At 36.2% G+C, this 12,893-nt stretch overlaps 2 protein-coding genes across 2 annotated transcripts in view; one reads left to right on the top strand and one right to left on the bottom strand.

Moving 5' to 3' along the window:
* The window catches only part of si:ch211-117c9.2 (solute carrier family 26 member 6), a 211,994-nt gene that overhangs the window by 70,856 nt on the left and 128,245 nt on the right, over positions 1-12,893 (bottom strand).
* ptges3b (prostaglandin E synthase 3b (cytosolic)) lies at positions 661-10,938 on the top strand. Its single transcript, XM_051879427.1, has 8 exons — positions 661-830; positions 3,969-4,082; positions 4,208-4,277; positions 4,385-4,483; positions 7,294-7,383; positions 7,509-7,565; positions 8,230-8,254; positions 9,999-10,938. Coding segments are annotated over exons 1-8 (477 nt in total). The 5' UTR covers positions 661-828; the 3' UTR covers positions 10,019-10,938.

Here is a 12,893-nt window from a genome sequence, read left to right as displayed (position 1 = left end):
ATTTTATTCAAAATGACATACTAAGTCATAATTTCGATTTTTCTCTCATAAATTTTGTTTACTAATCTCATAATCTAGTAGGCTATGCCATAATTCTGACGTTTTATCTTATTATTTCAACTTTATCTCTTAGTCATGATTTAATATGTCATAATTATGACTTTTTATCTCATAATTTCGACGTTTTATGTCATAATTGACATAGAAAGTCAAAAGTATGCCATAAATATTAGTTAGTATGTCATAGTTTCGACTTTTATTTTATTATTTTTACTTTTTAAGTAGTATATTTTAAGATTTACCAAAGCATTTTTCTTATGTGGCGAAAATGGGCTTCCACAATATTATTGAGACAATTTTATCAAATAATTTTATCAAGCGCTATACTACATAATTTATAATTGACAAGTACTTTATTTCAGAGGTTCCCAAACCTGTCCTGGAGGACCCCCAGCCCTGCATATTTTGTATGTCTCCCTCATCTATCACACCTGATTCAACTCATGTGCTCATTAGTAGACACAGCAAGACCTGAAATGGGTGTGTCAGAAATAGGGAGACATACGCAGGGCTGGGGATCTCCATTTATTTATTTTTTGTTAATTACTGAGGGAGCTTGAAGATGTTAATGATGTTAGATTTTGCATTATTTGTTGTTGAGCTTGAAACGGAAGCTCTAGAAAAGTCCAACGATGGCGAGGGGCGTGGTTTGAGGCCCCGCCCACCCGCACTCCTGTGACACCACCAGAACAGAAGCTCGGGAGAACATACCAGAAAATCTCTGAGCAGACGCTGACCATCACACATTCACACACAGCCGCCAAAGTCATGTAAGTGTGCGCTTTCTGTTGAATATATCAGTCCTGGTTTATGCGAAATACAGCTCGTTACTGAAACCAGTACTGAATCACTGTGTAGACTGTGAAGCTTATAGCTAGCCAGCATTAGCTACTTCCGCACGACTCATTCACTCCTCTCGTAGTCGTTAAACTATCCAGTAACTCAATGAAATCCCCTGCAGGTTAATTAAACGCTAAATCTAAAAGCGTTAGCATCATAAATATTGTAATGTATGTTGAAATATGTAATAATATAGTGTAAATATAAGTTTTCTCGTTACAGTTAGCCTGAATAAGGTCACCAATGTTAGCATGTTGCGCTCTTTTGCCACTCAAGTCCGTTCATAAATGCACAGATCTTTGTAAAATTGTATTTTAGTATCGACGAACTCGCTGAAAGAGTTGTGAATGTAAGGGAGTTTATCGGTTTCTTTTATGGTTAAATGATTTGCGAGAATGAGCGCGCGCCGCCTGCACGTGCTGCAGGGCCAGAGAGCTGGAATGAATGAACACACTCATAACACTCATTTACTGAGCACATTACAAGAAGACAGCGATTATATCTGAACGTCTCATCAAAAGTCCCTCAACAGCTCTGTACTTTTAAATGAAGATGCTTGCTGGTACTCATATTGAATAAATCATGTGAGCATGTTATATTAAAAAAAATAAAAAAAAATAAAAATTCTGCCCTAATGGTATTTCGTATCAGTTATCAATTAATGAATGTGGTCATATAGGCATGTACAGTATTAGGATGGAATTTAACTCATTTATTCATTAAAATTCCACCGTTGTTTACTGTTTACTTGTTTCATTATACAGAGTACAAGCATGGTTCACTCAGTACCGCAGGGGGAATTTGATACACCATCCTTTAGAAAAGGAGCAGTAACATGCGGCAGGTTGAAGTGGTGTGTCAGTGCCACAGATGTCCATGCCACCTGCTCTTTGCAGATCTATTTATTTGTTGAAAGAATTGAGTTTTCCGTACCTCACCTACTACTATTTGGGGGAATGGTGTTTTGACACCTAATATTTAAATTAGTGGTCGAATGATGGCGTTTCATTGGATGATGCTAATACAGATATCTAGAGAGATAGTGAACAGTGCTGTAGGCCTATACATTTTTATGATATATATTTTTAATTATATTTTGTCAAGAATTTTAATGGTAAGTGTGTAAACAGATAAATGCAAACAATATTATTAAAATATTTATAATGCATTTAAGTCTAATAATTATTTAGTAGTTGCATCAAAAAGTAGAAATAATTTAAAATCAGTTTTCTATGTAAGTAAGCAGTTGGACAATATTATTGGAATCAGTCATAAAATCATACATCATTATGAACTAACGTTCAAAAGTTCGAAGTCTGTTATGTTTTAATGTTTGTCAAAGAAGTCTCTTCTGCTCACCAAGGCTGCATTTATGTGATCAATAAAACAGTAATATTGTGAAATATTATTGCAATTTAAAATTTGTTATTTATGTGAGTACATTTTAAAATGTGATGTCAAAGCTGAATTATTTCAGCTGAAAGTTTTTTTTTTTTGTGGAAACCGATACTTTTTTTTTTTTTTTCCCTCAGGATTCTTTGATGAATAGAAAGTTCAAAAGAACAGCATTTATTTGAAATAGAAATCTTTTGTAACATTATAAAAGTATTTACTGTCATTTTTGATCAATTTAATGCATCCTTGCTGAATAAAAGTATTAGTTTATTTAAAAAAACAAAACAAAAAAACAAACACTTTGAACCGTTGTTTATATTCTAAAGTTTAATTGCAGCAAATTAGAGAAACTGCAATTTCTTTTGAACAATTTACTTATTTTTAGAGATGCACCGATGTATCGGCCGATGTTTTATTTTTTAATTTTATTTATTTTTTTATTAATTTAAAACCATTGGCATATCGGTTATAGCATAAACAAGTGATATAGAAAACCGATGGCCTACTTTATTAATTAACTGTGTGAAGGCACTGAGTTGTATAATGTCTGTTGCATAATCCAAAGTTTTTCTCTGGGTAAAATAATAAAACGTTTGCTAAAACAAAATGTAATCTGTTTCAAAATACAGCAGGGCTCGACAATAAGGACTGCCCGGGGTCAGCATGAATATAACGCTCAGGACAATTGAACTGTGCAACACTGTCACTGTCCTGATCAGGCCAGTGCTGCATCTTCACGAAAGTTTATTATTTGCACGTGTTTTTAAGTCTTGTGCATTTAAATATTTAAGCGCAAGAAAACACAAAAGAGAACTCAATTCTACTAACAACTGTGTGTGAAGATTTGTGTGCTCACACAAATACTGGAATGAGTTCTCTTTCACTTCTAATTCACACAAAATTATATGAAATGCCCATATTGGCGAGTGTCCTTGATACAGTTGGTTATGTCTTAAGCGAAAAAAGTTGAAAAATAAAACGCTTGTGTATCAGTATATTGGATCCGTGCAGCTCTTAAAGTGACAGCAGCATAATATTCCTGCTGTGCTGCTGTCTGTTTTAATGTTAATCAAAAGACAAAAAAACTGTGTCCAACTGCGTCTCGCAGTACTACAAACCACGCCCCTACTAATTATGGCCCCTACCTCAAGTTACGCCCACTACAATGAAATAGCCATTCTGGATGTCATCAGAGCCCCTCCCTCTGAAATCGCTGATGTCGTCACTATTACTGCCCTTCTACTTCACTTTCCTCGCTTTTTAAGTTTCACTATCGCCATCTAATGATAAGGCATACAGATCATATAACAGAACAGACGCCGTAGTCATCCTTTTTGTTTTCATCAGTTTTTAAAGTATTTTAATTATGAAACTCTACAGTAAATTTTATTTTTATGGGAGGGTTAGGTTTAGGGTATGGTTTAGGTGTGGTGGGTAAGTTTTTAGCTATAATTACCATGAGTCTGTATTAATTTGACAGTATAATTTTTTTTGTTTTACTACTAGCTGTTATTTCATATTTAAGATTCAAAAGCAATACAAGTTCCTCAGCTGATTGATCGGCCTGGCTGGCATATTCTATCTATTCAATTTAAATGATTATTTCCATATTTAAAATGTTGATCACTAAATTATTCTGTCCATTCAATCCTTAATTTAAATTTCCTCAACAGGCACCCAGCAACTGCTAAGTGGTACGACAGACGGGACTTTGTCTTCATTGAGTTTTTGGTGGAGGATAGCAAGGATGTGAAAGTAAATTTTGAAAAGTCCAAATTTGGTTTCAGGTATGTTGTTGTAATTTCAACATCTATGTAAAAACACCAAAGGCTTCTTGTCATTGCCTTGGATTCTAGACTTATTTTGAATGTTTTGTGGTTTAGCTAATGTTATCTTCTGTGCTCTTCTTCAGCTGTCTCAGTGGGACGGATAATATGAAGCACTCAAATGAAATTGACCTTTTTGAATCCATCGATCAAGATGTGAGTTTAGCACACAGTTGAGATATCATGTTTCAGATGATTTGTGATATTGGATGAACATTTCAGGATGAGCATGTTTTGTCTTATGTTTTACTTTCTATTCTTAGGGGTCCAAACATAAGCGTACAGACCGGTCGATCTTGTGCTGTTTAAGGAAAGCAGAGTCAGGGAAATCCTGGCCCAGGTTAACAAAAGACAAGGCAAAGGCAAGTTTATTGTTGCTGCTTTATTTGCAGTTAAAATGGTTTCTATTTGATTAAGAATGTTATCAGATATATCTTGACAATTTGAAATCAAACTCAGTTAAGTGCAGATTTTAGTGATTATTTAAAAGTGGCCCTATTATGATATTTTAAAGGTTCCTAATTTTGTTTTGGTGGTCTTCTACAATTGATTTACATGCATCCAAAGTCAAAACACTTTCATTTTCTCATAATATACATTGCACATCACCTCTTCTCATAGTGTCTGAAAATGGTTTGAAGATTCAATCTCTCTAAACCCTTCCTTTCTGTGAGCCTACTCTTCTCTGACTGATCGAATGGCTCAGTCTGTTGTGATTGGTCTACTCTTCTCTGATTGGTCAGATGGAACAGTCTGTTGTGATTTGGCCTCTCTGATTGGTCAGGTGGGCCAGTCTGTTATGATTGGTCTACTCTGCTCTTGGTCAGATGGCCCAGTCTGTTGTGATTTGGCCTCTCTGATCAGTAGCCCCTCACTGCAGAACACACGAGATCCAGGGGGCGGAGATGGGTAGGTTAAGGGATATGTAAAGTGGGAGGAGTTGGATCCAGGTCTAGGGGGTGGGGATGGGTAGATTTAGATCCGCCCCCTGGATCTATTCTGCAGTACGGACCATCTTTCTCTGATTGGTCAGGTGGCCCAGTCTGTTATGATTGGTCTACTCTGCTCTGATTGGTCAGATTTGTGATTGGTATACTCTGCTCTGATTGGTCAGTTGGCCCAGTTTGTTGTGATTGGTCTACCACTTACATCATGTGTCGGAAATGAAACACTTATTACTATATCTGATTTTCTGCTCCAGAGGCTTCCTCAGCACTTGATACAAAGTGGCTGCATTTTGGCTGCAGGGCAGGCAGCGTTTTCACACGAAGGTACCTTGCGAAACTGATTTTGGACAGGCTTCTGAGGCTGTATAACGTTTGAATGATCTACAACTAAATGGAGAGAGCTTTGATGATAACCAAGAGAATATTTAATTATGACATTAGTAAATTGTCTAGTGCTGTCAAACTATTAACTGCAAATTAATCGCATCCAAAATAAAAGTCTGTTTACATAATGTGTGTGTGTGTACTGTGTATATTTGTGTATAAATACACACAAGCGTGTAATATATTTAATAAAAATATATTTATATATCAAATATTTATATTACATTTAATATAAATTTTTATAAAAATGTGTAAATATTTCTTAAATATATGCGTGTGTGTATGTATATATGTGTATATATGTGTGTGTGTGTGTGTGTATATATATATATATATATATATATATATATATATTATATAATATACACACAATAAATATACACAGTACACACACCCATTATGTAAACAAACTTATTTTGGATGCGATTAATCGCAGTTAATTGTTTGACAGCACTAAATTTCTCATTAGAAATAACATCAAAAGTGGAAAAAGTTGGTCAAAAATGTACACTTATCAATTCCAGCGCGAGTCCTCGTCTTTTGGAAGTGCAAAGTGGATTTGCAGCACTGAAAACAGCATAATTTCAACATGTCGAGAACACAAACCAAACTTCTGGTTGTCAGCTACATACAACTAAAATGTTTGGCCCCATCCACACGGAGACGAGTTTAGCTGTATACTCAAAAATTTTGTATCGTATAGGCGTTTTGTCCAGATGGATTCAGCGTTTTCAGAAGGTGAAACTGCTTTTCTTTTCTTTTTTTCTTTTTCTTTTTTTTATTTTTTTATAAACCGGGTCCCAGAGTGGATAAATCCTTGCGTTTTTGTGTGTACAGCCAATCCGTATATTTTGTGAAACGATGATGTCATCACCCCACGTGTTGACCCTAGTCAGACACCGCTAACAGCACAAAACGGCAACAACAATAGCAGACTACACGCTTGTGTTCGTGCTACCGAGCATATTAGCTTTACTAAAATAAAGCTTTATTTCTAAGCTTTACTAAAGTTAGTATGCAGCACGCAAGGTTTATGCGCATGCTCCAAGTCTTATTCTCCATTTTTAGTATATCTCTGGCAGAATTATAGTGCCACTTACTGATCTGGCATCTATACTAAATCGTTTTGAGTCGGTTTAAATGGTTTCGTCTGTACGTAGATGTTTCTTAAGACGAGGAAAAAAAAAGATCGGATAGGGAAAGCTCTGGCTTCGTGTGGATGTAGCCTTTGAGGGTCAAAGTAGACGATGTTTGTGGGTAGCCATTGAAGACCAAAGGCTGATATTATGCAATTTTTTTTTTTTTTTTTTTTTGTTACATAGGTTTGTAACAGGAAGTGAGACTGGAATTGCTGGCGACTCGTTTTGGCAGTCCAGAATCAATTTTCTTTATTTGTTTTGCACTTTGATCTTTAAAACTTTGCAGACATTACACAAACATTCACAAACAGCTATATTACACACTGCATGAAAGGTAATATTAGAAAAAGCATAATAGGGACACTTAAAAATGTTAGTCATGTACTTGTATTTTGTTTGCCTCAAATATACCAAATAATAGCACACCTGGTTTAAAGGCACAGGCGTTTAAAGGATGTACTAGAGCACTGTGGTTTGTAACACAAGAGCACAGTGTATGTGTAAAGTATTTCTGATCTTAAAATGAAATTGTACACAAAGATGTCAGTCTTGTAAATTGTTAAATCTAGTTAACCATTAGTGCATCAGATAACCTGTTGTGTAAAATAATTATTAGTTATATCAGCCTTTAACATCACTACATCTATACTTAGATTGTTGACTTGGTTAAGATAAAACTTAATTGTTGTCTTCTGTCTACAGCTCAACTGGCTTAGTGTTGACTTCAACAACTGGAAAGACTGGGAAAATGATTCAGATGAAGAATTGGCCAACTATGATCGCTTTTCAGAGGTTAGTTCTTTTTAGTTCAAAAATAGCTAATCACCTTCCCAGCAATATTCCCTATTAATATGGGAATTGTGTGAGGAATATGCCTGTAATTAATGTGCTGTACTGACATGATTTGTTGGTTTTAGATGATGAGCAACATGGGAGGAGAGGATGATTTACCTGATCTAGATGGAGCAGATGATGTAAGATTCAATAGTTTCTGCATATGTGTAATAAAGTTTAGTAAATGGGATAGTTCACCCAAATTATTCACTCACCCTTACGTCATCCCAAACATTTTGTTCTTCTGAACAAAATGTTATCTTGGCTCTTCCCAACTTTGTAATGGGATTGAAGCTCAAAAAAACACATCCATCCATAATAAATATAATCCATATGACTCAAGTGGGTAAATAAATGCCTTCTGAAGCGAGTGATGGGTTTTGTAAACCTGTGATTATTGTTACAAAAACTAATCGCTTTACTTTAGAAAGCATTTATTAATTCACTAGAGTTGTATGGATTACTTTTATACTATTACAAAGCTGGGAAGAGCCGGGATATTAATTAATATAACTCCAATGTGTTTGGCTGAAAGAAGACATAGAAGTCATATACACCTAGGATGGCTCGAGGCTCTAATTTTCACTTTTGGATAAACTATTCCTTTAAGGTTCAGTTTAAACTAGTTGGGGTTGTCTGAATGATTATTCAACTTGTCAGCCTCAAGGAAGCCCAGTATAATTAGGATAATTTAGGGTGGGTCACATCCAATCAGATGCATTTCTTAAGGGGGTGGAGCACAACAGAATGGAACAGAACACAGAGTTCTTAACACGCTTTTAACTGTTGACTTTTTTCTTTCAGGAATCAGCTGATAGTGATGATGAAAGTAAGTTTTCCTCTTTCTAGCTTGTATTTTCAGATCATTACTGTTTTAAAGGGATAGTTCACCCAAAAGTCATTATTTTATGTCATTTACTTTTCCCCCTTATTTTTAATATACTCATAATTTTTGTCCACCCATTTAAAGTCATCTAAATCTAATCAGCACTTACAAGCTTCAAAATGTACATATAGTAAACATAATCAAAAATTAATCGATTTGTTTAATCCCAGTCTTATAAAGAAACACAATTGCTTTATGATGAGTAGATTTAATTTATTCACATATAATCACTTATCAATGCACATACATAGAGCACATCCAATATGGAAAACAGAAGCTCAACTGTACTTGCTTCACATGTGAGAAAAGATATTTCCCCTCTTGTTGTTTCAAACTTGTATGACTTTCATCCATTGAATGCGAAAGGTGAATTTGAGTAATTTAGAATGTCCTGGTGAGCTCCAAAAAGAATCAAAAGCACTATTGAAAGTGTGAAAACTCCAGTCCTCATTCATTTTAATGGCAAGAAGAACAACCGTTACATTATACTAGTAAGCCATGTTTCATCCAAAGTTTGTCCCAGGAACTTTTTTCCCACAGACATGTTGCTGTCTGTATTTCCATCATGGTCTAAAGTACCATGAAAATGAGTCCGGTGACGTAGGACTGGACGTAACTGTCCAGTTCTAGCTGGATTTCATCCTCCGCATATAAGCTTAAAGCCTGAACCTCCTCATCAGTCCATCTGTCGTATTCAAACTCCATTGTTGATTTGAATAGCAAACAACTTACTGCATGCACCGCAACAGACTTTTAAAAATGGTGGTTGAAATAAAATGCTGCGTGGAGTCAACCAATTAAAATGCTGCTTGAATTCAACCAATCAGCATGTTCAGCGTCCAAGTCCCACCCCCAAAAGTTCCTGAGCTTTGAAAAAGTACTACTTCATGAGCAGGGACTTTCTGAAGGGGGAAATTTTTTACTCGGAACTTCATTTAGACCCTGGTCCCTGCGGTCGAAACACAAGGAGTACCACCCTAGAGTCCCTAGTTCCTGGGGAAAGTTCCTGCGGTGAAACGCGGCTGTACATAATGGATTTTCTTCATTTGTGCTTTACAGAAGAAATGTACAAGTTGGAACAATAGAGTAAAGCCCAAAGTATACTTCAGCTGTCCGCATTCCGCAATGGTTCGCGTACTGTCCACGTGATGTAATTTTCCTCATCAGGAGGGTCCGCGAATGTCTTATTATTATTTTATTTTTTTTGTGGACAGTGTACGTACAACAGCGCATGCACAAGGTGAATGTTGAGACAGAAGAGTCCACTAGGTGGCAATAGGCAATTGTGATGTATTGTGCAGTAGTCGAAGAAGAGTGCGATACAAAACATGCTGTTCCAAGAACAGTAAACAAAGCAGCATATCATTTTTGTTTTGGTTCTTGTTTTAAACTTTGCATGCAACAGCGGATCCCCCACTTTTCATCTTTCATCCTACCAAGCGAATGTGTTGTAAGGGCAGTTTAATACTGTCATCTGACGTCTTGTAGATTATAGAAATGCAATTGTACTGCGCATGTGTCAAACTTGTCCATCCGTGGTTGAGTGTACTTTAAAAGCTGTGCGGACATGACCGCGCGAGACGGAGCGGAACACAAATGAAGTATACCTGGGCCTTAAATTATGACAGACTTGTTCTTTTTTTTTTTTTTTTTTTTTTTTTCAACATGTTTTTCTTTTTCTTTTCAGAAATGCCAGATCTGGAATAAGCAGCTGGCTCACTGGACAGACAGAGGAGGAGGGGGATGACATGCAAATGAAAAGAGCTGTCATCTAAATGGTACATGATCTGAAAGGGAGCAAAGCTGAATTCATTGAGATCAGTGGATTCATTCAGCATCACCTCTGTCCACTCAGTGGCTGCACTCCAGAAGATCGACATAACCCTCTGTTGGGAGTTAATATGCATATTGTTGTACAGAGCTTCGTTGTCCCCCTCCTTATGAGCAGTCCCGGCTTTTTTTTTTTGTTTTCTTTTAATCTCTACTAAAACATGATGTATACTTAAACTGTTTGGAAAAACTGCACTGTGTTCATATTTTTTCAACTGATAAGCAATAGATGTGATGGAGAGTTTCTTTTTTTATTGTAAGGCATTGAAATTAAAATGAAAAGTGAAACAAACTTTGCAGAGGTGGAGGGAGTTTGTTTTGTAAAATCTGTATAGTTTACGACCTTGTGATTAAAGTGTAAGAACTGTAAAGTAGCAGTTATTAGACATAAGACCCACCTCCCTAAAATACTTCAATCATCTTCAACATTAGCCGTCAAGTCTCTTGAGGTGGTAACAGATTTGTAGGTGGCTGATATCTTCTGCTGACTCCCTCCAAAATTATCCAGTTTCCCATTCAAAGTCTATATTGGCACTGTATATGGTATTGGACTGTTAATGTCTTTAATATTATGACTGCAGTATGATGTCTTTACATGTAAAAAACTAGGTATTGTATGTTTCAGATCAAGTCTAAAACAAAAAGACCAAACAAGTTTGCACTATCAAAAAATTGGGTGTTAGACAGGACGCATTGCTGGTTGTGCGCATTGCTGGTTGAGTCCTATCAATGTTTTCAAAAGAAAAAAAAAGCTTTCAATTTTGTCTACGTATTTCTAATAAACTGCTCAATGCTTACCTTTTCATTTTGTCTGCTAAACTGTTAAATGGTTAGTTCACCCAAAAATGAAAACTGAGGAACTTAAAGAACACAGAAGATATTTTGAAAAATGTCTTTTTTTTTTTCCTCAATACAGTCAAAGTCAATGGGGTCCGATGTTATTTTTCATAATGTCTTTTGTGTTCCTCAGAAGAAAGGTCAGGTTTGGATGACATGAGGGTGAGTAAATCATGACAGAAGTTTCATTTTTGGGTGAATTACAAAAAATGTAATTAGTTGTGAAATATTTTGATCAGTTAAAAGGTGTAAAAGTACTTTGTGCCCAAAACCATATTGACTACTTTAGATGCCCTTTTAATGTGCAGGATTTGAAAATAGCTGGCAGTCGTTATATTTATAGTGTTTCAGTAGACACTCCTGTCAGGAAACCTGGTTTCAAGTAACTTTGTTAAAAGGCATAATAGTGATGATGATGCATATTGGCAAGTAAAATTGCAGGGGGTTTTACCTGCCAACTCCGTATTTCCAGAAGCGTAGCTATTTGATAAGCATCCGCAACTCGCCCATTTTAAACAACATTACGCCGTGAGGTCACGAAGGAGGTGCTAGAATAACGTTAATAGTGTCATAAAGATGCACGCGCTCGGCCTATGACTACATGCGGATACTTCACACGAGCCTACATAATTTTCTGCCATGTCAGTTAAATAGAAATGTGGCCACCTATTTAAAAGTGGGATATTGTGGATAAATATAAGTGATTTATATATTTTGTATGTCGGATGAATGCCATGGCCTCTACCTATCCGTAGCAGACCATCACTTCCTACCGCCGCATTCTGGCTGCGCATCCATTCCTCTCCAGTGACTTCAGATTGATCATCGCGCTGGGTCCTAAAGCCGGACTACTTTCCGTTCCGCTCTGCTCTTTATACGCATGACGTCTGCCCCACTTATGCAGCAGCATGTTGGGTATTTAAAAAATGGGTTTGTTTTATTAAAATGGATAGTAATTTTTATTACAACAACTAAGAGGTTTGTTGGTTGCAAACGGGCTCTGATCTTTCTCTGAACAGACATTGTTTCCCTTTTACGTTTACCACTGTTAAAGCTTCTGTAAGTGATTGTTTTGGAGTACCACACAAATATATAGGCCTGGTTTCACAGACAGGGCTTAGATTAAGCCAGGACTAAGCCTTAGTTAAAGGTGCAATCTGTAAACGGGTCCCCTTACATGTTTAGTCGCAATTTTGCGCCGGCATGTTTCTACTGTAGCCCGAAACGGACAAACTGCTCTACAGAGCGTGTTTGCTTGACTGGCTACTCTCTTCTGATTCAGACAATGACATCTTTATCCTGTGTTGGCCAATTGCTCCTTAAAACTAGGCCAAAACTATCCCAATTGCATTTCAGGGGGGTCACACGGTAAAAATCGCGTTCCGGGGTTAAATTCACGTTTTTGGCGGGGCTCCTCTGGTAAAATTCGCATTCAGGAGATAAATATCACATTATTTTGGGTCGATTCAATCCACGGACATGAAAAACAACCCGCGGCAACAGTGTAAAAGTGCAACACTGGTGTTGGCCACAGTAGCGTCTCTATATTGCAATTCGCAACATCACCGCTAGATGCCGCTAAAATTTACACACTGCACCTTTAAATTAGGACATTTAAGTAGCTTTAATAAACGTGCCTTTAAATATATATTTATATATGTCATATATATAATAAATTTATGTTACTTTAAAAAAAAAAAAGTACTTATGGAAAAATACACTTTAAAGGAATGTACTGGATATAAATGAAATGTATTATAGTTATATATATTTTTTTTAAAAATGCAATTAGTCCTTTTTGACCCATTTAAGTAGGACTTAAGTTCATCTTTATATGTAATTTCATAATTATAATAATTTCTGGTAAACTAAAATAAATGTAATTTCTATTGAAACTTGTATGTCATGCTTTTAA

This window comes from Ctenopharyngodon idella, chromosome 22 (genome assembly GCF_019924925.1).
Source record: "Ctenopharyngodon idella isolate HZGC_01 chromosome 22, HZGC01, whole genome shotgun sequence".
NCBI lineage: Eukaryota > Metazoa > Chordata > Actinopteri > Cypriniformes > Xenocyprididae > Ctenopharyngodon > Ctenopharyngodon idella.
The sequence above is the reverse complement of the archived record's forward strand: the minus strand, read 5'-3'. Positions and strand labels throughout refer to the sequence as shown.